The sequence below is a fragment of the Ursus arctos genome, unplaced genomic scaffold (assembly GCF_023065955.2).
Source record: "Ursus arctos isolate Adak ecotype North America unplaced genomic scaffold, UrsArc2.0 scaffold_26, whole genome shotgun sequence".
NCBI classification, from domain to species: Eukaryota; Metazoa; Chordata; class Mammalia; order Carnivora; family Ursidae; genus Ursus; species Ursus arctos.
In genome coordinates, this window is record NW_026622941.1 from 41,855,815 (window position 1) to 41,880,448 (window position 24,634).

General features: G+C 52.5%; 1 protein-coding gene and 2 long non-coding RNA genes across 3 annotated transcripts; 2 read left to right on the plus strand and 1 right to left on the minus strand.

Moving 5' to 3' along the window:
* Positions 1-704: 704 nt before the first annotated feature.
* Positions 705-2,914, minus strand: LOC130541857 (uncharacterized). Its single transcript, XR_008955924.1, has 3 exons — positions 2,673-2,914; positions 2,403-2,569; positions 705-1,013 (listed from the first exon to the last, which is right to left on the minus strand). It is a non-coding gene; the product is annotated as an uncharacterized LOC130541857 (long non-coding RNA).
* A 1,800-nt stretch (positions 2,915-4,714) lies between these two features.
* LOC130541860 (uncharacterized) lies at positions 4,715-16,710 on the plus strand. Its single transcript, XR_008955929.1, has 4 exons — positions 4,715-4,989; positions 7,235-7,399; positions 15,947-16,407; positions 16,594-16,710. It is a non-coding gene; the product is annotated as an uncharacterized LOC130541860 (long non-coding RNA).
* Positions 16,711-16,760: 50 nt separating this feature from the next.
* Positions 16,761-20,287, plus strand: ANKRD33 (ankyrin repeat domain 33). Its single transcript, XM_057303252.1, has 4 exons — positions 16,761-16,848; positions 17,072-17,197; positions 17,374-17,514; positions 18,807-20,287. The coding sequence occupies exons 2-4, from the start codon at positions 17,077-17,079 to the stop codon at positions 19,514-19,516; spliced, it is 972 nt and encodes a 323-aa protein (XP_057159235.1). The 5' UTR covers positions 16,761-16,848; positions 17,072-17,076; the 3' UTR covers positions 19,517-20,287.
* Positions 20,288-24,634: the final 4,347 nt, after the last annotated feature.

The following is a 24,634-nucleotide window of genomic DNA, read 5'->3' on the forward strand; positions in this document are numbered from 1 at the left end:
GTCCTACAGGAAATTAACCCTGCAGGGTATGGAGGCGGCCCAGACTGTCCGAGCCACAGAGCACCCCACACACAGTGTCGTGGAAGGACAGAGGCTGAGGGCGCCAGTTTCTGCAAAGCCAGAAGCTGCTCAGTCCTCTAGGAGCAGTGTGAAGTTCGGGGGGGTCCTGTCTTCGGAGATACTGGAGGAGACTTCTTGTTCTGCTATTCTGAGAGCATCAAGCCTTGTAGAATTCTTGTCTGAAAACCCCGACTCCCTCAGAGCTTAGGTGCTCTCCTAGCAAGAGATGGGGGACCCAGGCTGGCCCCAGAGCTGGGTACAGGGCAGAATGTGTCTGGCAGCAATTAGGAGGGGAGCTGGGCTGGGAGGCCTCAGACTTCAGCGGGTCAGGAGTGACCTGAGCCAAGTGTCCAATTCCAAAGCCAAACGTCACAGGCAATCCGGGATTCCAGCTCACCCCACGTGTGGTTCCCATTAGGGCTGGCTGGGGTCTTCCTGAAGGCCAGGCGGATTCCTGAGCCCCTCCCCCAACACAGCCCCTCCCTCTTCAGGCTGTTTGGAATGTCTTACCCAGTCGTTCGGGGTGGCCTGCCACGGTGCAACCTTGGGGATTTTCAGGGGCATCCCACTCCGAATAGGCCTCCCCCCACCCCCACTAGATGATGTTTTTGCAATCTCTTAAAGGGGACAAAGGGATAGGAGACTTAAACTCTTAACCCCCCCCCAGGAAGGGCTAATCCCTGAAGACCCCTACACTGTGTCTGGGAGCCTTCCCTCCTCTTCAGGTCAGCCGCCTTTGTTCAGGCCTCGGCCCCTTTGGTCCAGACACTTGCAACTGTCCCACTTACCAGGCCATTCCTCCATACTGCCCCCGAGTGCGCATCCGAACACCCAAGCCCGGGATTCAGATCACTTCTCTCCTGACAAAACTTCCAGTAGATTCCCAGCAACCCTGCAGCAGTTGCACAGATATTCGTGTTACGTGTGTTTTGGACACACACACCATTTTAGAGCTAAAAAAAAAAAGTTGTCAACATTTAAAAACCTGGAGACAACACATAAGAATCGACATTTCTGATTTTTCTTGAAAATACCTGACAACACGAAGCTCCCATGCCAGCATGATGGTAACTGGCTGGAGCTGAGTAACGACTGTGGCCTTCATAAGGGGCCCCCGCGGCTTACGTGTGCACCATAGTCCCCACTGGATGAGTGAATGGCCTTTTTATCACTGGGCTGGCACTGACCTTTTTATCTCACTTCCTGTCAGCTTCGCTCCTTCTAGCCATTTATGTTCCTGTCTGTCTCTCTCAGTGCAGACACTTCCACTTGCTACAACAAACCCAAGTCTAAATCTCTGGGCCTAGGGTGTATGTCATTTCAGCCACCCTTCGACCCCATCCCTCCTCTCCTTGTCAACTCCTCCCCTCCAGCACTCTTGGTCCAAGCGCATGAAACTTCTCACTCTTCCCCAGACACATCCCAGACTTTCACACCCCCAAGGCTTTGTGCATCCTCTTTCTTCGGCCTGGAACACCGCATCTCTTCGGCCCCTGGTGAACTTCTGTTGCTCCTTCAAGCCCCACCCCAGAAGCTACTGACTCTGTGGCATCATCCTGACCTCTCCCAAAAGCAGTACCCTGGGTTGTCTGATAGATCCTGTGATTCCAAAATGGCTCATGGCGCATCCCCTCCCTGTAGCGAGAGCCTCTCAGGGGCTGGGAGTAGGCCGCTTGGCATTCCTGGGGCTCACCTGCGGGGAGGAATGGGCCATCAGCTCTGTGGGGGGAATGTCTGGGCATCTGAGCCCCTCTGGAGCTGGTCTTTGTGGCTAACACGGGTTTGTCAGAGTTGGCAAGGTTGGAGGAAGGGAAGGGGAAGGCAGCAGGCATTCTGCCACGTAAGGTGAGGTCTCGTGGCAGGAAGGAGGCCTCCCCTCACTCAGGATCACCTGTGCTTCTGCACCTGGGAGGCTGTTTAGACCCCTGGGTGTGTGTGGGGGTGTGTGTGTGTGTGTGTGTGTGTGAGAGAGAGATGTATGTTCCCCTAAGCGGGTCCCGGAACCCAGGCAGTGGGGTACTACTCTCCTCTGCCCTGTGATCACCCCCAGGGCCCCCAGAGCTGCCATCAAGGCTGGATAAAGAGGTCACACAGACAACATCCTCACCTCCTGAGGCTGATGTTGTAGACACCCCTGGAGATGGGGGCTTGAAACCAGTGGGGCTGCTCTCAGGATCTGTTCCCTGGCCCACTCCACCCCCCTTCCTGCCTCTTCAGGCTTCCCAGCTGCCAACACCTTTCACAGGGCCCACTCCCCTTGCCCCAGGGGCTCCGCCAGGCCAGGCACAGCCCCCCCCCCCCCCATCTCCGCAGGACTAGCACCTGGCCCTCTGTGGAATCACCTGAGAGGTAGGTACTGGGGATCCGGTTTTTGTGCACGAGGAAATAAACTCTGAGGACTCCGAGGCTCGAAGGAACGTCCTGGAGATCCCGCAAGTGAGGAGTAACTGGGAGGAATTTCGGCCCGGCCCCTTGTGTCTGAGGGCCGCTTGGCATCCCTGGGGCTCACCTGAGGGGAGGAATGGGCCATCAGCTCGGTGGGGGGAATGTCTGGGCACCTGAGCCCCTTGGGTCCCCCCCATCCGCCCACAGTCACCGCATCCCGTGCGCACAGAGATCGATGCGTCAAGGTCCCAGCGCCGGCGTTAGGCACGGACCCGTGCGGACGTCGCGTGCGTGAGTTGAGGCGGGCCGGCCCCCGGGAGCCTTCGGGGGTCCCTACCCGGCGTGGGGCAGAACCCGAAACCTGCAAAGCGGTGTGCCTCCAGCTCGGGCCCCTCAGCCCCTGCCCGAGAGAGGAGGCGGGCGCGCTTTCGGGGCCCCCCAGCAGTTGGCCCCCGGGGGGCTCGCGAGGCACTCCGAGCTCCCGCCCCCGGGCGCCGGGCGCGCGCGTCGGAGAGGCGTGCGGCGCGCGCCCCGGCCCCTCCCCCAGGCGGGGGCGCGGGGTAGGGGAGGGAGCAGATGGCAGCAATTACGGCTCGGACCCTCCCCCGCCTGTAGCCCGAGGCCGGAAGACCCGCTGCGTGCGCTTTCCCGGGCGGGAGGGGCGGCGGCCTCCGCGGCCAACTAGCCGGCGGAGGCGGGGCGGGGGCGCCGGTCCGGGAGGGGACTTCCTTCCCCCGGGAACGGGGCTTGGGAGATTCCCTCAGGAAAGGCCAAGCCCCACCTTCTCGTTCCCGGCCCCTGAGTGCTTTCAGGCCCGTGTCCCAACAAGCCCAGCGCCTGCAGATCTCAAAACTCCGAGGATTTTCAGGTTGGGCCAGTGGTCCAGGCGGGGGAGAGGGGAGCTGTACGGTTGTGCAGGTTGCGACCTAAACAAGGGCCGGGTGGAGGGGTTAAAAGGGATCTGAAGTCCAAGTCTTGGGCCTTGGCAGGTGCTGCTCTTTCTGGAGGGAAGGCAAGGGGCAGCTTTTCTCACAAAGGGCCCGAATGAGCAAGTCTGGACTGCCCCTGGTTTAGGGTTGCTGACTGTAGACCAGGGGAGAGCAAATAGCTAGAATTGGCTTCCGTGGCTCAGGGACAGGGCCAAAGAGAGCAGGAGGACTCTCATGGCTCAGCACAGGGACAGTGTCTATCAGTTGAGCTTCCCTGGTTCCTTCTTCCTGAATTCTGTTCCCATCCTGATCCTGTCGTCCAATCCACTAGCAAAGTTTGTCCCTTCTGTCTCTAAGATATATCTTGGATCTGCCCCTGCTCCCCATCCCCTCCAGCGTCCAAGCTCCTCTTCCCTCCTTGTACAGCTGCAAAGGCTCCTGCCTGCTCTCCTGGCTCCCTGACAGTCAATTCACACAGCTTCCAGGGGATTGTTAAAAATACCAAGGGGGGAGGGGAATCAGAGCATGTCACTCCGTGTTTAACAACTTTGCATGGCTTCCCTTGGAGGAAGACCCCAATTTCTTATCCTGGCCCCTGCCTATGCTGACCTCTCCTAGATTATTCTCCCTTCTGTCCAGATGCTGCTCACACTGGCTGTCTTTCTGTTCCTTGAACTTGACAAGTTTTTCCCACCTCTGGCTTTGGTCTTGCTGTTGCCTTTGCCTGGAACACTCTGCTCAGATCCTTCACAGGGTTGTTACCGCCCCGTCAGTCCTGACCACAATACTACAGCAGCCCCCCACCCAATTGCCTGATCTACTGTGTCACTTAACCATGTCTATTTCTTCAGGACTTAACATCTTTCCGTAATTATTGTTTCTATTCACTTGGTTTCTGTTCTGTTTCACTCACCAGAATGCCAACTTGAGGAATGCAGGTGTCTTTCTCGTTCTCTGCTAGCACGGTGCCTAGGCAAACCTAGGAGGTGCTCAACGTACTTCATGCAGTTAAGGAATGGATTGGCTGCTTATCCATTCGATCACGTCTAAGGGGGCCACTGCCTGGGAGAAGCCAGCTGCAAACCCCTGTATTCACCTGTGTTTCACCCAAATGCCCCATATAGGGGCAGGCCTGTGGTTTCCAGTATCAATCAACGTAGCAGCCAAGACTTCACTGAGCATTTACCGTGTGCCAGGCATTATTCTTTTTTTTTTTTTTTTTTAAAGATTTTATTTATTTATTCGACAGAGAGAGAGACAGCCGGCGAGAGAGGGAACACAAGCAGGGGGAGTGGGAGAGGAAGAAGCAGGCTCATAGCGGAGGAGCCTGATGTGGGGCTCGATCCCACAAGGCCGGGATCACGCCCTGAGCCGAAGGCAGAGGCTTAACCGCTGTGCCACCCAGGTGCCCCCCAGGCATTATTCTGAGTGCTTTACATGGCTTCGCTAATTTAATTTGTGCAACAAAGTAGATACTCATCGCCTGGGTTTACGAGCAGAGACATACCAGGACGCACACAAGAATGCGTGGTCATTCAGCAAACACCTGCACGCGTCGTAAGCACTGACTTGATGATCATTGTACAGCAGATGGGTGAATTGAGTAAATACACAGGTGAGCCTAGTGCAGGAAGGTGGAACAGATCAGGAGGACAGAGCGCCAGGGAAGGATCAGCATGGGGGACGTGGGTGGAGGACACAGGGCTAGTGTGGGCAGGTGGGTAGGAGAGGAAGCAGAGGGCCATGGCGCGTGCTCCTGCTCTGGTCCCCACAGCACTCAGGGGTGCAGCTGTGGTTCAGGGGCAAGGGCCTGGGTGCAGTATGCTGCCACCCCCCGGAGGGCGATCCTGGGCAACCCGCATGGGGCCACATTAGCGAAATGCAGGGGAGGGCTTATGGAACACCTAACTGCCAGAGCCGGCCCTGGGATTACATTTAAAAATGCTCGTGAAAGTGCTTCTTCAGCCGCAGAGGGCTGCTGAGGGAAGGCAGTAGGGAAAGGGTGCAGGCTGCTGGCCTGAAAAGCTGGGGTCAGAGCCATCCTTTGGCTCCTCTTGAGTCAGTCCCCTGCTGTGTGCCCCTCCAGGGTGGACCGGGTCTTCTAGTTGTTCTCTGCATGCGGCCTGGCACGGAGTTGGTACTCAGTGGGTATCTGTTGAGTGAATACAGGTGTTTGTGGAATGAATGCCTGAGTGAGGGAAAGGCCAGGGGAAGGGTAAGAGAGGGAGAATAAATACATGCGCGAAAGATGGAGGAAATGAAGAAGAGACTGGAGACACCCTCTGCCTCTGAGCCTCAGTTTCTTCATCTGTAAAAGGCAGTGGTAAGGCTCGGCCCACCTTTTCTTGGGGCTCTAGTGCAGATCTGGTGAGATGCGGCAGGTCTGTGGAGGCCACCCCTTGCTGTCTATGCTGGGCTGAAATGACCACTGCTCCCCTCCCCCACATCCCTGTCCCCCGGAATTTATAGATTCCTCATTGTCCTGCACAAAGGCCCTCTTGGGGAGGAGGCGGGGTGGGTGAGGAGACTGGGGAATTAAAAAGTCAGAAGCTGAGTAACAGCTAGCCACACCCGAGGCCCCATAAATCTTCTGGGGCTCCCTGTAAGGTGGACTTGCTCTGCTCTCACCCAGAGCGGCTTGCAGGGCTCCTGCGGCCCGGGATTAGCCCGGGATCAGCTCAGCCTTGCCGCTCGGAAGCCTCAGGTCACCACGGTGGAGGTGTGGAGGCCCGAAGACAAGACGGGACCCTGACCCTGGGGGAGGGGTGGATCCTATTGTTTTATCCCTATGACATCAGAAAGTCCTTCCTCACACCCCATTCCACTCCCTTACACATCCCTGTAAGTCTAGCCCACTGCTGTGGGGACTGAGCAGAAAAATTAGCTTTCTGTGGGTATCCTGAGTTCCTTGGGGAGGGGGTGGGGGGCTGGAGGTCTAGACTCCAGGAAAGCAGCCGCCTCCCCCACTCCGGCCTCTCCAGAAGAGGAGAACTGGCAGATGGTGCAGTGTTAACAGATGACAAGAAAACAGAATTACTCAGCTGCTCTGTCCCTCATGTTCATGGAAGGGGATGGCCTTCAAACTGGAAAGAGACAATGGTGTCAGTTGGGAGGGTTGGGGAGGAGAGGGAGGGAGAGAAGCTTTGGGGCATGGGGGGCCCGCACACCAGCACACGGAAGACCTGCTTGGAGTCCCATCTCAGCCACTCACCAGTTGGGGGATCTCTAGCAGGTCGATTAACTGCTCACAGTCTGCATTGCCTCATCTATAAAATAGATCGACGAAAAACCCTGCCTTACCTTCTCACTGGCTTTTATGAAGACAATATGGATTTTTCTCTTTATAAAACTGACTTTATGACTTGTGAAGGTGTCCAAATACAAGAGGTTATTATAAACTGTAAGTGCTAGCCCCTTAGGTGTCTGTAGAATCATTTTTAAAACTTCCTTTCCCTTACAACAAAGTGGAATGGAATAGAGAATGTCACGTGTATCACAATGTTGGTAAAACTTTTCCTTTTACTTCTGTGGATGTTCTTGTGTCCTGGGCCAGAGGAAGATATATTTTACTGTGGGTGATAGTCAAAAAAGTTTGAAATATTCCAAGGAGAGGAAGTTCTTTCGTGGTATCTCCAGAATGGAAAAGTGGATGGATGGAAACTAACAACAAGAAATGCACCAGGAGAAATATAAATGTATTGGGCCTTGGACTATGGAACCCCAGGTGGGGAGCCCTGGCTCTGAGTTGCTCAGTGTAACTAAGATTTGCGGCGGGGTGGGGTGGGGTGGGTGGGGAGTACTTACCTAGGACCTACTGGACTGCCCTCTTGGTGGGTGACAAGAATCTCTTTGCTTTATAGGATGCCTGAATCATGAGGACACTGTCCCTGAATGCCTACTAGGCCATGGCCACTGCTCCCTGAGCATGGCCCTGAGCTGAGCCATCGAGAGGGGCTGGTCAGTGAGAACCTTGAACTCCTGTGCTTGGGCCCTTCCCCCCAACAAATCCACTAAGAGTGCAACAGGTATGTTGTAGTGGCAGTCAGGACCCCCCCTGTCTGAACTTCACCCATGACCCTCATCCCCACCTCCATCCTAGGGGCCAGAGTCCAGTGGGGGTGAACTGGTCAGAGGGGGCCCTCAATCAATCCCAGACTTCCCTGGCTGGCATTGACTTACGAGCTGTGGGTTTTGTGATGTAGATCATGGTAGGGGAGGAGGGGGCATGACCTATGGCAGGTCACAGGGGACCCCCAGAAGGGGCCAGAGCTGGGGTCAGAGGTCACCTCCGCCATTCTCCATCCCACCGTGCCGGGTCCCATCCCATGTCTAGTCCTTAGGCAGGGGTGGGCCATTTCCCCACTGACTGCCGGCCCCAGCTGTACCTGCCACCAGGCCTGTGGGGTGGGAGTCGGGGGCTTGTGCTGGAAAAAGATCCTGGAAGAAAGGCAGAGATCGAGATGACAGTACATTTGGTTCCCTAGCAGTGATTGGCCTCTGCTCCCAGCTTGACTCAAGAGTTTGCCAAGCTCTTCCTCTGTAGATTTGTCACTGCACTTTCCCCAAATCTCCCCCTTCCCTTCTGATTGAATTCCACAAGTCGAGACTCCTGCAAACCCCAGCCCAAAGCATTAGATGGCTGGAGACATGGCGTGACGGTCAGAGACAAGATAAGGAGACAGCGAGCATCGAGCTGGTGCTCCAGACAATGTATGTTATCAGGGCTTAAGAGAGATTGTTAGAGGGATAAAGAGGTGGAAAGATCCAGACAGTGAGATGAGAAAGATCAGAACTGAAAAGATGGAGAAGAGAAGTCAGGCAGACAGAAGACAGACAGAAGGCAGTGAAGAGATCGAGATTGAAGGGAAATTGGAGTGGGCAAGAAAAGAGCATTCTGGTGCACTCCCATCAGAGCCCAGCAGCTAAGAGATCAAAAGGAGGATAACCCTCACTATTAATCGTTAGGACAGCCACACTGCGATTCTAGAAGGCCCCGACTGAAATGTACCCATAACGCCCAGGATGTCTTCCATTATTTTACACATTAACTAGCAACCTCCAGTCCCCTCTAGCACAGTCATCCCTATCAGCAAAGACATAAACAGGGAGTCAAGACCCAGCCTGGGAAACTAGACAAGGGGGGTGGGGTGGGAAGGGGCCAGCATACAGTCTGCCTGAGAACAGAGGCTTGGACAGGGCACTGGGGAACCGAGCACTGCTGCAGGCAGAAGATTGAAGAAACCTTACAAACCACCTGGGTACCCAACCAGGTTGACTAAAGCTGATAACAAAAATAATTCCCCTGTCTATCATGCTTCAGGACCAAAAATGGACCCCATTACCCTCCTCCTGTGCACCTGCCCTGCCAAGACCTTGCCCCTGCATCCAACCCCAGGACCCTCTGCTGTGTAGCCTCCACTCGGTGGGGATGCTCTCCCAATTCCTGCCCAGGGCTGCCACCTGCTGGCTGAGAGTGGCCTTGCAGAACAGGACCCTTGCGGAGGCTGCGGGTGGTCTAGGCTCGGAGGAAGATCATTTGAAAAGCAAAATGTGAAATTCCCTTGGACCTAGTCAGAGGTCCTTGGGGCACAGACTAAAGTCTCCTATCCCTCTACAGTCCTTGCTGAATGGTACTGGCGGGGGGAGGGGCTCTTGAGGCCGGAGGAGAAACTGTCCGGGAACTTCGCATTCCCTGAGTGGCCAACCCTGTGCTTGATGCAGGAGACGAAGGTGACCGAGGTGAGGGAGACAGCCAAGAACAGCATAAGGATAACTCATGCGAAGAGTCAGAGTATGTGCCTGACACAAGGCAGGTTTCAGTTCATGGTTATTGAACCAATGAATGAATGAGTGAGTGAAGTTCAGAGGTACGCTGACAAGAGGTTGGGCGCCTGGCTGGCTGAGTCGGTAGAGCAGGGGTCATGAGTTCGAGCCCCATGTTGGGCGAGATGTGAGATATATGTGAGGGGCTGGGGAGGAAGAAATCTTTTTGATTCTTTTTTTCCCTTTTGTTATGAATTAGTAATGATCTTGGAAGATTCAAACAGCAGACAACTTGAGAAAGCAGAACATGAAGATCCCCTTTCACCTCACTCCTGTTCTCCATTAGATTAACTACTGGCAAGGCTTTAATACCGGTCACTCTTTACAAAAGTCCTCAGACTTGGGTACACATTAAAACCACATGGGGAGATTTTTTTTTTTATTATTTAAATTTTTAAATTTTATTTATTTTTTTAAGTAATCGCTACCCCCAGTGTGGAGCTCCAACTCACAACCCTGAGATCAAGAGTCCCGCACGCTACCGACGGAGCCGGCCTGGCGCCCCGACTGTTTTTGTTTGTTTTGTTTTATTATTTTTAAAGAAGATGGATTGATGGATTTGAGAGAGAGAGGGAGATGGGCAAGGGGCAAAGGGAGAGGGAGAGAGAATCCACAAGCAGACTCCCTGCTGAGTGTGGAGCTGGACTTCAGGACTCGATCCCAGGACCCTGAGATCCTGACCCGAGTGGAAACCAAGAGTCAGCCGCTCAACCGACTGAGCCAGCCAGATGCCCCTATTATTTTGTTTGTTTTGTTTTAAAGATTTATTTACTTGAGAGAGAGAGAGAGAGAGAGTGCACGTGCACTCACACGCACAAGCAAGTGGGAGGAGGGGCGGGGGGGGGGGAATCCCAAGCTGACTCCCCACTGAGCGCCCCATGAGATCATGACCTGAGCTGACAGGGGTCAGATGCTTAACCCACTGAGCCACCTAGGCGCCCCGCTACTATTTTTTTTTTAAAGCGATTAAGTGATTACATGGTGCAGCCAATGTTGACAGCTACTGTTCCAGGCCTTTCTGTGCGTTTACATGCATGGAAGTTAGCCAAGCGCACACACGCACACACTTCGTATATATATGTCTATCTATGTGTATGTATGTATATATATGGCTTTATTCTCTTCAATTAACAAGATGTCTCAGAGATATTTTCCAAGCAGTCCATATGGATCTATCTTATCACTTTTTAATGGAGGCATAATCTCACGTGCATATTTTTTTTAAGCCCTTCCTCTATTGACAGACATTTAAGTCATCTCTAAATTTCTTTTTTACAATTACCAACGATGCTGCAAAGTATATACAATATATCTTTGTTCACATACGCAAGTAGTGCTTTGGGAAAGGTTTCTAAAAGCAGAATTTTTGGGTTCATGTGTATGTACATTTGTTATTTTGATAGATACTGTCAAAATGCTTTCCAAAAATACTTCACTAATTTACATTTCCCCAACAGTGCAAGCACTTAATATTATTAATGTTTAATTTTTGCTAAGCTGATGGGCCAAAAGCAACATTTCATTATTGTTTTAATTTGCCTTTTCCTGTTTACTTGTGAGATTAAGCATCTTTTCATATGTTTATTAGCCATTCGTATTTCTTCTATGAATTAATTACCATGTCTTTTCCCCATATTACTATTAGGTTTTTTTTTTTCTTAAAGATTTTATTTATTTATTCAACAGAGATAGAGACAGCCAGCGAGAGAGGGAACACAAGCAGGGGGAGTGGGAGAGGGAGAAGCAGGCTCATAGCAGACGAGCCTGATGTGGGGCTCAATCCCATAACGCCGGGATCACGCCCTGAGCCAAAGGCAGATGCTTAACCGCTGTGCCACCCAAGCGCCCCTATTTCTTTATTTTTAAAGAGTAAAACCAGGACGCCTGGGTGGCTCAGTCATTAAGCATCTGCCTTTGGCTCAGGTCATGATCCCAGGGTCCTGGGATCGAGCCCTACATCAGGATCCCTGCTCAGCAGGGAGCCTGCTTCTCCCTTTCCCACTCCCCCTGCTTGTGTTCCCTCTCTTGCTGTCTCTCTCTCTCTCTCTCTCTGTCAAATAAATAAATAAAATCTTAAAAAAGAAAGAAAGAGGAAGAAAGAAAGAAAGAAAGAAGGAAAGAAAGAAATAAAGAAAGAAACTTAGAACACCACAAAGAGAAGATTTTAAAGGCAGCAAGAAGGGCGCCTGGGTGGCTCAGTCAGCTGGGCATCTGCCTTCAGCTCCAGTCATGATCTTAGGGTCCTGGGATTGAGCCCCGCATGGGGCTCCCTGTTCAGTGGGGAGCCTGCTTCTCCCTCTTCTTCTGTCCGCCCCCCCGCCCCGGTTTGTGCTCGCACGTGCACTCTCTCTCTCTGTCAAATAAATAAGTAAAATCTTAAAAAATAAATAAATAAAGGCAGCAAGAAAAAAAGACAAGCTTTAAAGGTAAACAAACTTGTGTGCCATTTTATATGGAAGAATAAAAATCAGTTTTGAAAAAGAAAATCCGATATGGAGAACACGCTGTCGGGTGGTCAGACAGACCACAGACTCGGAGTAACACAATCAACGTCGGCAGAACAGTCCAATAAGATGGTCTCAGACAACTCAAACACAACAGGAAACATTAACGAGAACCCCAAGTTTCTGTCAAGTTATATATAGATGAGGTTGGATCTTACATTAGTCTGCTTGAGCTGCCATAGCAAATACCACAGACTGGATGGTTTAAACAACAGAAATGTATTTGCTCACAGTTCTGGAGGCTGGAAGTCCAAGGTCAAGGTGCCAGCAGGGTTGGTGTGTGGTGAGGACTCTCTCCTTGGCTTGTAAATGGCGGACTTCTCACTGTGTCCTCACTTGGCCATTCTACTGCGCTCCCATAGGCTTGGGGTTGGGGGGGAGAGAGAGCTGGAGGGAGCGCTGGTGTCTCTTCCTCTTCTTGAAAGAACAGCAGTCCTGTGGGATTGGGGCCCCACTCCATGACCTCATTTAATTTATTTTTATTTTTATTTTTATTTTTTATTTATTTTTATTTTTATTTATTTATTTGTTTGAGAGAGAGAGAGAGAGAGATTGAGCGCGAGCAAGAGGAAAGGCAGAGGGAGAGAGAAAGGGAAAAGCAGACTCCCCGCCGAGAAGGGAGCCTGACGCGGGCTCGATCCCAGGACCCTGGGTTTGTGACCTGAGCCGAAGGCAGATGCTCAATCGCTGAACCACCCAGGTGTCCCTAATTTTCTTTTTCTTTTTTTTTTTTTAGATTTTATTTATTTATTTGACAGAGAGAGACAGCCAGCGAGAGAGGGAACACAAGCAGGGGGAGTGGGAGAGGAAGAAGCAGGCTCCCAGGGGAGGAGCCTGATGTGGGGCTCGATCCCATAATGCTGGGATCACGCCCTGAGCCGAAGGCAGACGCTTAACGACTGTGCCACCCAGGCGCCCCGCCCCTAATTTTCTTTTTTAAGATTTTATTTAGTTATTTGTCAGAGAGAGAGAGTGTGTGAGCGAGCACGAGCCAGGGGAGGGGCAGAGGAAGAAGCAGGATCCCCACCAAGCAAGGAGCCTGATGCAGGACTTGATCCTACGATCCTGGGATCATGACCCCAGCTGAAGGCAGAGGCTTAACCTGGCTTAACCACCCAGGCATACCGACCTCATTTAATTTTAAGTATGTCCACAAAGGCCCCATCTCCAAATATAGTTACACTGAGGGTTAGGGTTTTAACTTATGAATTTTAGGAGGACACAATGCAGCCCATAACAGAGCCCTTCTTCATACTATATATGAGTAAATGTCACATGTTAATAGTTAAAGACTTAATTACTAAAAATAAAACAGCAAGATTAATAAAAGAAATGAAGATCTTCGTGATCTTGGTGGGGGAAGTTCTTCTTAAACAAGACTCAGAGGCACAAAGCATAAGGAGAAATTTTGATGAATTTAACCACATCAAAATTCAGGATTTTTTCTTTTAAAAGACTATTTATTTATTTGAGAGAGAGAGGGAAGAAGCAGGAGCAGGGGGAGGAGCAGAGGGAGAAGCAGGCTCCCCGTTGAGCAAGAAGCCCAGGGCTGCCAGGCTCCATCCTGGGGGGCCCAGGGATCATGACCTGAGCCAAAGACAGACGCTTAACCGACCGAGCCACCCAGGTGCCCAAAATTCAGGATTTCTTTCAGTGAAGCTCACCACAGATAAAACTAACAGAAATGTACATAGTACAGTTGCAACATCTAAAACCCACTTGACAATGGGTTTATTATCTAGAATATTAAAAGGAATTCCTGAAAAAGCAATAAGAAAAAGACAGGAAAACAACAGAACAGAACATCGGACAAAGGCTGGGAAGAGGCAGTTTGCAGGAGGGGACACAAGAAGGGCTACCGGGTATTCAGAAAGATGCTGACCTGGTTGATAATCAGAAAAAATCCAGTGCAAAATAGCGATATTACCTTATAGTTCTGTATGATCAGTGTGACAAAAATTAGAAGGCTGAATAATTACAGGCGTGGCCAAGGATGTAGGGAGGCTTTCATGCACTGCTGGTGGACACACTGCCAAAGAGAGAGCAATCTGACAGTACCTGGTCAGTAAGCATGTATGTGCCCTCTGACCTAGCCATCTCAGAGCCACTCTGTCGCAGGTCTGCTAGACGTGTACAGGGATGATCCCTGCAGCCTTATTTGTAGTGGCAGGAGGTTGGAGGCAGCTAGGCGTGCAACACTGGAGGAATTGGGAAGGAAAATCTGATGGACGCACACCCTGGAACTTTATGCAGCAGGAGGAAGGGGCAGAAAGAAAGAGGTAAAAAGCTCTGCCCCGTATCTTTTATCAAGAGAGCAAAGATTTTTCCAGGAGGCTCACCCATGAGACTGCTGCTTCCGTTTCACTAGCCAAAGCTGTGTTACACGGTCACACCTAACTAAAACGTGACTAGAGAGAAGGGGGTCAGAGATAGGGATTGTGTCATCTAATCAGTGGTGTCTAACACATAATCTAGTAGATTTCTTCTCGGTGCTGCACAGAATGGCATAGCGTGCATTGTACTGTGATGGCTAGAGGTACAGTAGCCACCTTGTGGCCACGAGGAAAAGTCGAGAGACTCCCCGAGAAGACCCTGCCATCATCAGTTTATATCAACACCAACAGCTTAGCCCTGAACTTCCTAATCTTGTGTGAAGAGTAAACCCCTATTTGGTTAAGCCACTTGTGGCAGTTAGGGTTCAACAGCAGGCAACAGAAATAGATCTGGCTAGTTTAGACTTAAAGAATGGAGAAACAGGTTGTAGGTTCAGAAACAACTCCCAGCTTTGAGAAGCACATGACCTCTGCCTGCGATCGGGAAGCAACAGTCACTACTAGGGGAAGCTGATGAATCAGGAAGCTGCTCACCAGAGCCCCACTGCATCTGTCCTGATCTGTGACAGCGAAACAGATGTCCCATGGTATTTAGCTGTGTTCCAAATTTATGACTTGCACAAGAGCAGAACCTAAATCACAGATTCCTAGCGCAAGGGAATCGAGGAAGTGTCGTTTTGGTTTTCCAGCCTCTGTAGTTCTTTTTTTTTTTTTTTTAAGATTTTATTTATTTATTAGACAGAGAGAGACAGCCAGCTAGAGAGGGAACACAAGCAGGGGGAGTGGGAGAGGAAGACGCAGGCTCCCAGCGGAGCAGGGAGCCGGACGCGGGGCTCGATCCCAGGACCCTGGGATCACGCTCTGAGCCAAAGGCAGACGCTCAATGACTGCGCCACCCAGGCGCCCCCCCAGCTTCTGGAGTCCCGAAGGAACACTGCAAGGAGTTTGGGATTGATGCTGGCAGCCACCACAGTCCTGAGGTCAGCTTTTGGTTACTTACAACCAAAGATCCTCCCAACAGACACACTGCACAGAAAGCAACAAGGGGCGGTCTCCAAACCAGCGTGGAGTGAGAAAAACAGAAGGAGCCCTGTCACACGATTCTAGGGTGCTGGTTAAAGCATACATAAACCACACAGAGGAAGGAAGGTAAAAATAAAATAAGACGAAATCAGAGAGGGAGACAAACCATAAGACACTCTTAACTCTAGGGAACAAACTGAGGGTTGCTGGAGGGGAGGTGGGTGGGAGGTTGGGGTAACTGGGTGATGGACATTAAGGAGGGCACTTGATGTAATGAGCACTGGGTGTTATTTGTAAGGGATGAATCACTGAACTCTACATCGGAAACTAAAAGAAAGACATACATAAACCAACACTACCTTTTTTAACGCAACGTACATTTTCGAGAATATACAAGTGCCAATTGGTAAAGGGAAAGAGGAGAAAAACGGGCTGTGGGGATTAGGGATGAAAGAGATAAACCAAATAAAGTAAAATAAAAAAAGATCTCATACACGCCGATGGTGGGAGTGATATAAACAGAACACAGTTGGCTGTTTTCTACATCTGAAGTCCAAAACTGATTCATTAAATTTAATATTTAGTGTTAATTTAATTTAAAGGATGGTTTTATAATTATTAATAAATAATTGTAAATAATGTAACTCATTTATTGTAATTTTAATGCAATCTAAATATTCCATACTTAATTTACCATACCAAAACTAGTCCATGAAACTGCTATAACATCATTTCTATCCTCCTAATTAGGCAATTCTTTATGTTTTAATTTCCCCAGAACCTCAAAAAAAAAAAAAAAGGTCCAGGTGACCCGGAGCCCCACCTCCCCTAGTCCCAGCCCCTACTCAGCGAGATGTCTGCACTCTCACCCTGTCCTTCCACCACCCAGGCTCCACGGAAGGGAAAGAGACCTCCAGCTTTCGCGGCCAGATGGGGACCCCTCACGCCCCTCCCACCTCCGAAAGGGGTGCTTCTGATGCAGGAGGCGGAAGGTGAGCGCGTTGCCGGGGGGCGGGGTCTTCCCCCAGAGCCGCCTCTGCGGGGGAGGAGCCGTCGGGATTGGGCCCCGCCCACTCGGGGCGGGCTCTCGGGCGAGTCCCAATCTCGGGGACAGGAGAGCACCCGCCCCTCCCGGCCCCCTGTCCGCTACTGACCCAGCTTGATCCAGCTCAGCCCCGGGGTGTTTGCAGCAGCTCTTTCCCTAAGTCCAGCCATCTGTTACCTGCTTTGCTTCCTGAGGAGAGAGTCCACCTCGGGCAGCCCCGGAGAGTCCGCGAGTGTGCTCCCAGGGGTCTGGGGGATGCTGTGGGCCCCGGCAATGACCGCCTCCTAGGAAGCCTCCACACTCGGGTAAGGTCCCGTGGGAAAGAGAAGACCCCGCCCCTCTCCTTGACCCTTACTGGGATCCTCACAGCGAACCACTTCTGCCCTCTTAGGGCTCCTGCCCACAGCTTGTCTTCTCTTAAGGTGGGTGGGGTGCTGGGACCCTTCCCTGGGATACAGGGAGACACTGTTCCCCTCCATTCTGTGTTGTAGATGCCAGCTGCGTGAGGCGGAGGGACGGTCCTTCTTGCCCCCCGGATGGAAGAGGAAGAGCCGCGGTTGCACAGGGGAGGGCTGGACATGTCTGAGGCATCGTCCTGCCCCACCAGCCAGGAGACGCCTGCCCCAGGCTGTAGGCTGGGGGCCTTGTACTGGGCCTGTGTCCGCAATGACCCTGTCCAGCTCCAAGCCACGTTGGATGGTGGGGTCTCCCCCGAAGAGGCCATCCAGGTGGATGGCAACGGGAGGGTGAGCTACCCCAGGTGTTTCCCAGGGCACCTAGAGCAATGCTGTGTCCCCGCCGCAGGACATTCGTCCAATGCCTGGATCCTTGGGAGGAAGGGAGGGGTGAGGGCGGGTGTAAACAGAGGCTGGGGCGTCTCTGGGATAGACGTGGGTTTTAGAGGGCACAGGGGCTGCACGGAGATCCTGGGAAGAAGTGCAGGGGCTGAGCTGTCCCTCCCCCAGACAGGTCTCATGGTCGCGTGCTACCGCGGCTTCGAGAGTGTCGTGGCTCTGCTCAGCCGCTGCCCTTTCCTCGATGTGAACCAGCAGGATAAAGAAGGGGACACAGCCCTCATGCTGGCTGCCCAAGCAGGTGAGAGACTGTTGACCTTACCTTCCACCAGTTTCCCCCACTTTAGACGGGTCAATCCCGTACTTTTTGTATAATTTTCTCCCACGACAGACACTGTCGTGTTTGGTGGAGGGTGGGTTTGGGGCTTCTTCACCCTCTTTTGGGGAAAGCTAACCTCCGTCCTTGGTGCCCTGCAGGCCACGTGCCTCTGGTGAGTCTCCTGCTCAACTACTACCCGGGCCTGGACCTGGAGCGCCGAGACCAGCGGGGGCTAACAGCACTGATGAAGGCTGCCGTGCGGGACCGTTCGGAATGCGTGGCTGCCCTCCTCATGGCAGGTGCGTGGGTCTGGACCGGGACTTGCGACCTCCAGTCCCTCCCCAAGGCTTCCAGCCTGACACTAAGTCAGCTGTATAGTTGCAGGGAGAAAAGAGGTGGAGATGGAGGATCAATCTAGGCCAGCTTCCTGGAGGAGGGGAGTGTCCTTGAGCTTCTCACAATCAACAAAACCCAACTATTGATACCTCTGTTTACACTGTGAATGTTGGTCTCAGGAAAGAAAGCTTGGGAGGATAACCTAGATCAGCTAGAAAAACAAAAAAGGCTGATGTCTGGAACCGGACTCTTGGGTTCTAGTCCTGGCTCGGCCACTAGCGGAGTGACCCTGGGCGGATGACTTCCCTCTCTGGGCCTTACCTGTATAATGAGGATATTGGCTTTCTATGGGATGACTTCCGTCTCTGACAAGCCAGGATTCCAGGGACACGATGATATGTAGTTGAGGCATGTGGCCGCGTAGGTTGTTCTGGGGTGAAGTCCATACTGCTCATGAAGTCTTGGGCCTTCACTCTTCCCTGAGGTGGGGTTGCCATCTGTTGGTCACCCTCTTCCTTTCCCTTTTCCATCTGACTGTGTTTGGGGTGAGAAGGGAGAAAACTCTGCAACCTCCCTTTATCCCAAAGTGACTGCTATTCCCCCAGCCCAGATTAGAGGGGTGTGGTGTTGACGAAAAGAATGAGGAGTGGGGGCCAGCAGGACCCCCTCCACCTGCCCAGCAGGTGCTTCTCAGGCCTCCCCCATCCTGGGCAACGTGCCTACCACTCCTTCCTTGGCTCAGGAGGTCCCTATTCTGCTCCTGGTTTGGAGACACCCCCCCCCCCCACCAGGTCTCTCTGAAGTCTTTTCCACTCTCTGGACTTTCCGTTTTCTTCTTTAGTCTTTTTTTTTTTTTTTTTTTAAGGATTTTATCTATTTATTTGGGGGAGAGAGAGAGAGATGGAGAACACAAGCAGGGGGAGCTGCAGGCAGAGAGAGAAGCAGGCTCCCCGCTGAGCAAGGAGCCTGATGCAGGACTCGATCCCAGGACTCCGGGATCATGACCTGAGCCGAAGGCCGACACTTAGCTGACTGAGCCACCCAAGCGTCCCTTTAGTCTTAAACAGGCTGTTGGGATCTGCAGCTGGTACTGGCTGAGGCTGTAGCCTCTGACGGCTCCCAGATCCCAGCTGCAACAGGATGGGACTCTGTGGTTTTTAATCTGACCCCCATCAGTCCTGCTGCTCAAGAATCTGCCCTTCTGGAAGTTACTAATCCCCATCCCATCCCGTGTCACTCCTGCGCCCCCTCCCAGGTGCTGACCTGACCTCGGTGGATCCTATTCGGGGCAAGACGGCCCTAGAGTGGGCGCTGCTGACCGACAGCTTCGACACCGTGCGAAGGATCCGGAAGCTGCTGCAGCGCCCCCGGATAGAGCAGCTGAGCCAGCATTACCAGCCCGAGTGGCCAGCCTTGCCTGGGCTCGTGGCTCAGGCCCAGGCCCAGGCCACCCCATCTCTCCTAGAGAGACTACAGGCCACCTTGAGCCTCCCCTTTGCCCCGTCTCCTCAGGAGGGGGGTGTCCTGGACCACCTTGTGACCATCACGACCAGCCTGGCCAGTCCCTTCCTCGCCACGGCCTGCCACTCCCTGTGCCCGGACCGGCCGCCGGCACTGGGGACCCGAAGCAAGTCCGTGCCAGAGCTGCTAGGTACTGCCCCGCCCCCTCCCCCAGTACCCCAGCCCCCCCAGGTAGTCCCTGGCTCCCGGGTCCTCATCCCCTACCAGAGCCGTCAGGGTGTGCTGAGTATGTGCCCTCAGTGGCTACAGCCCAGGGACAGTAGCAGCCCCAGGCCCCAAGCCCCCAAGATCCGCCTTTTCAAGGCACCCTCATCTCCCAGATGGTACAGGCTAGAGCCCAGGCCTCGAGAGAATCAAAGCCTGGCCCTTCCTGTCTGGAGATACCAGGAGCTCAGGATGGAGAGGAGGAGGCAGGAGGAGGAGGCTAGGTGGGCACAGAATTAATTAGGGGAAGATGGGTGAGGCCAGGCTGGGAGCAGGTGATCAGGTCCTTCCCTAAGGCTCCTTAGCCCTCTAGAGCCCTTCTGCTTTCCCGTCCATCTCTGTACAAATAATTCTACTCTAACCTCCTTAGGACGTTATTCATACGGCATCGTTTGAGATCGTAAGAGTGAAAACAACCTAAGTGTCACCTAGCTAAGTTGATTATGGGTGTGATTACCGTACGACCATATGATATATTCTATACAGTGGAAAAACAAGATTAAGGACGCTCTTTATGTTCTGATATGAAGCTATCTTCAAGATATATTAAGCGTAAAAAATTAAGGGATGGAACAGTGCGTACGGGATGCTACTATTTGTCAAAGTAAAATTTGCACCAAGATAAACTTGACTAACACAAACATATAGTGAATGCCCGCGTGTGTGTAACTGCTTAGTGAATGAAGGGTTGGAGGACGGAAAGGAAAAAACCATGCCTGACAGTAGAGAGAAGAATGCTTGAATAAGATTGGAAAGGTAGGTACCAAAAAGTTGAATTCCTGTCTGGCAATAAAACCATCACTTTTTTGTTCTGCCAGATAAAAATGATTTGCTATTTCTCGATCTTCTACAGCTTAACCTCTTAACTTTATGTAGAGTCTGGGCCTTAATAGTAAACGGGAGGTCAGACAAAATTACTTCCCCTAGATGACCCATAGGTGGGGTTATTAGGCAGTGAGCTAAAATATCTTGAAAAGGCACTTAGTAATCTTTTGTGTGTGCCTTATTTACAATTTTTTTCTCGGGGTTTTGTTTTGTTTTGTTTTGTTTTTTAAGATTCTATTTTTAAGTACTCGCCACACCCAAGGTGGGGCTCAAACTCACAACCCTGGGACCAAGAGTCTCGTGCTCCGCCGACGGAGCCAGCCAGGCGCCCCTGGGTATTTTTTTTCTTAACACCTTTGCTCCATAAATACATTTGCATGTTTATTTGTAGTAATAAAAGCAACCATTTATAAGATGCTTACTATATACATTAATACACTGAACACTCCCAATAATCCTATGAGGATTTTATCTTTGAGGACACAGGACACAGAGAAGGTAAGGAATTGCCTGGGGTCACAGGGCTAGAAGATCAAGATTGAGAGCCAGCCATCCAGTTGTGGAGGCCAGGCTCTACACTGAAACCTCCCTGGGAAGAAACACGGCCGTTTGCTCGGGAAGATGACTGAGCAACTGACCAAGGGCAGAAGGGAAACTTCTCACTGAACAGCTTTTTGAAACTTTTGACTTTTTAAAAAATCAGCTTTATTTTTTGGAACAGTTCTAGATTTACAGAAGAGTTGTGGAGGTGGTGCAGAGTCCCCATACACCCCACACTCAGTGACCTCTATTGTTAACATGAATGTAGTACGTTTGTTACGAGTGAACCAATATTAATACATTATTATTACTAAAGTCTAAACTTTATTCACATTTCCTTAGGTTTTCCCTAATGTCCCTTTTCTGTCCAGAATTCCATCCACGATACCACATTACATTTAGTTGTCATACCTTTGTAGATTTCTCTTGAATGTAACGACTTCTCGGATTTTCCTTGTTTCTGATGACCTGGACAATTTTGAGGAGTACTGATTAGGAATTTTGCAGAATATCCCTCAATTGGGATTTGTCTGATGTTCTCCTCATGATGAGACCAGGGTCATGGGCTTTCGGGAGGAAGACCACAGAGGTGACGCGCCATTCTCATCACATCCCGTGAAGGGTCCGTGCTATGAACATCACGGTCGAGGGAACCTCGATCACCTGGCCGAAGGAGTGTTTGTCAGGTTTCTCCCTGGGATGTTACTCTTTCTTCCCCCTTTCTATATCGTGCTCTTTGGAAGGAAGTCATTACACGAAGCCCACACTGAAGGAGTGGGGAGTTACATTCCATCTTCTTGGGGGTGGAGTGTCTACATAAATTACTTGGAATTATTCTGCACAGAACGTTTTGACTTTTTAGTCATCTATTACTACATTTTGCAAAATTAAAAAATAAACCTGTTCTTTGAATAGGGGGAAAGCATGCAGACACACTGAGGTGACAACGACTGTTTGGGTTAGATAGTGTGTGATTTCTCCCAGAGGGTTCCTTTTTTTTCTTTTTTAAAGATTTATTTATTCTTTTGAGATAGAGCAAGTAAGCATGAGTCAGGAGAGGGAGAGAGAAAGAAGCAGACTCCTGCTGAGCGCAGAGCCCCTTGCAGCACGGGGCTCGAGCCCAGGGCCCTGAGATCATGCCCTGAGCTGCAAGGAAGGGTCAGCCGCTCAGCGGACTAAGCCACCCAGGCACGCCTTTGCTGGCGGCTTCTGAAGGCAGCGATGGTGGACTGGAATGGATTCAAGGCTGAGTTACCGTTTCCTACCTGTGCGAATGAGGCACTTAGATTCCTCACCTCCGTGAATGGAGAAGGACAGGGTTTTGGGAAAGATCCATTAGATAATATGGGTTAAGAATGCCTATAAACCGTGAAGTGCTACCGAGATTTGAGGTGCTATGGAAGGGCCCTGGGGAACTGAGTTTGATTGAGCTGTTTCCGGGCCTCCGGGATGGAGCTCGAGTCCTTTCCTCCAATGGAAGACAGGGAAAGAAACTACATCTGCAGGCTCAGAACAGCATGGTGGGCGCGCTTCAACCTGGGAGCGGGCTGCTGACCTTGGGCAAGTCACTGAGCCTCTCTGAGCCTCCAGGCTCTCACGCACGCAGTGGTGGTAACCGTGACGTGTCAGCGCGGGGCCGCTGGGAGAATGCAGCGAGCTGGTGGAGCGCTTTGCACTGTCCTGGCCTTAGCATCACCGTTACCCTAGTGAATCCTCACGACCTTCCTGCTTTATAGTCGAAGGAACAGACTGTGATTAAGTGACTTGCCCAAGGTCACCAGCTGGTAGGGGCTAAGTGACACTCAGAGTTCATGTCTGTGGACCCTGAAGCCTGTGTCCTTTCCATGGCAGCGCATGGCCTCTGCCCACAGCCCGGGTGCCTGGGCTCTCTGAGCCTCTCCTTGCCACGTCTAACCGGCCTGAGTTGTCCTAGGGCGCAGTTGTCCTATGGCATCTTCAGGACCAGAGAACTAGCGCTCCGTGGCGCTCTCTCCCTCCTGGTGAGCGTGGGCTGGCTCTGGGCTGGGGGGGTTCAGCGAGCAGGCAGTCATCCTCTGGCAGGGGCAGCCTCTCCACCTTGGAGACCCACTGTCCGTCTCTGGCCATCCTGGGACAGCTTGAGTCCCAGGCCTGCAGTCCCGCAAGTGCTCTTCCCAGGCCAAGCCTTTTGTCTGGAATCCTCTAACAGCTTCTGACAGCCTTTCAGGCTTCCAGAGAGGAAAGAAGCCGACGTGGGCTGCTCTGCTTGCGCCACCCGAAGTCAGCTTCTCCACCAACATCCCAGCTTCTTCCCACGGCAGCCAGCGCCTAGAGCTTCCACGTGGAGTCCCTGTCGGCAGAGGCCAGGGAACTCAGGACCAGGTCCCCGGCTGTGCAGATCACGCCAAGCCGAAAGCGGCCTGCTCAGGCCAACACCTGGGTTTGCACCCTGGCCCTGCCTCTGACCATCTCTGTGACCAGGGACCGCCGCCAGCCTCCATGTCCTCACTCGTAACACCCCGTGGTGATAGTACATAATCTCTACTTCCCAGGGTTGTCCCGGGGCACCGAGTGGGGCCCGGCCAACAGTCCGCACCCCGTCAACAACAGGTTTCGTTACTGGGCTGATCTGCGAGGGGTGTGGCCCAGGCGGCGGCTCTGTGGAGGACGCCTGTGGACACGTCCTGGGAACCCCATGGCATCCCCCGTGATTCCCGGATTCTACTCCGGTGGGCCCCGAAGTGGAAACACGAGCTTATCCCAGACAGCCTTCTCAGAGCAGCTCCTGCAAGCTGTGTGTCCCCCAGCCCAGTGCGCCCCCGGCCCGCTGCCCATCCCCACAGCACTGATGGCAGGCCAACCTGCTTCCCGCATGTGCGTGTCCACCCTCGCCCAGCCCAACGAGGGCTCCTCAGAAGGGGCTGAAAAGTTGGCTTTCCAGACACACTGGGATGTCAGCCAGGCTTGTGAGGACTCCTGGGACAGCCTCCCCTCCCTCCTGCACGGGCAAAACCTGGGTCTGTCTCCCTAGACCCTGGCTCTGTGCCCAGCCCGTACAGGTTTAATAAATGTGTGTAGACAAGAACTGAGTTCAGGCTCCACCAAGGTCTGGGATGCTTAGAGGGCCCTTTATCATTGCCTTCCTCTTCATAGGGGCTGTCCTGGCCCAGGAGCCACGGTGTTCCCGGTCATCCCGGGGCATGCCCATAAAAGTCCTGCTGAGCCAAGAGAAGACAAGGGAGTACATGTATGTAGGGAGGACAGAGGGACAGGTGGGGACTCAGTGGCTTATGTCCCCTTTCTTCCAAACTGGGGCACCTGGACAGGATTCCCTCCCCTCCCGCAGTCATACTTTCCAAATGGTTGGAAACATCCACTCATCTTCCACCACACCAACCCCCGGGGCCCGCTTCCCTCCCCACGCTTTTCCCCATCCTCCACCCATTCCTCTCCCTGGCCTCTGAGGACATTTCTCCCGTCAGATTTCCGCTGGCCTCGCTGACAAACCCACCTGGCCAGGGCTCCTGCCGAGAATCAGAGCTGTTCCCTTCTCTCCTTTCCCTCAGAGGGACCCTGGCGCTTCACGGTTAAGGAAGGCACCCCGTCTGGAGGGAGGACTTGAGGGCAAGGCTTGGAGTCGGGGGGACCCTGTAGCCTAAATCTGTCACACGGGCAATGTCATGTGCCAACACACCGCCAGCCCGGGTGCCACAGGGCCCTGCAGGTTCCCAGGCACAGAAGTACACACAGGCCCCCCCGGCCCACACATACAAGCACACATAAACCCACCCCGCCACACAGGTACACAAACACACGGACCCACCAACCAAGGGAAAAATAAAGACAGAGTTCCCTATCCCTGGGGTCCCATCCCACCCCCAGCCCCTCTGCGCCCCAGCACTCCACATTCCCCAGCTGTCCAGCTCCAAGTGTGCCCAAGGGACTGTGCTCCAAGCTGCGGTCTGTCCAGCTGTTTGGAATGGGAGTTGGTTGGGGGAGGAGGGCCAAGGCTTA

Coding starts and splice junctions, on each gene's coding strand:
- ANKRD33 (XM_057303252.1), top strand. CDS start 17,077: ATGGTCGCGTGCTACCGCGGCTTCGAGAGTGTCGTGGCTCTGCTCAGC. Junction 17,198..17,373: donor CATGCTGGCTGCCCAAGCAG/GTGAGAGACTGT, acceptor GGTGCCCTGCAG/GCCACGTGCCTCTGGTGAGT. Junction 17,515..18,806: donor GGCTGCCCTCCTCATGGCAG/GTGCGTGGGTCT, acceptor GCCCCCTCCCAG/GTGCTGACCTGACCTCGGTG.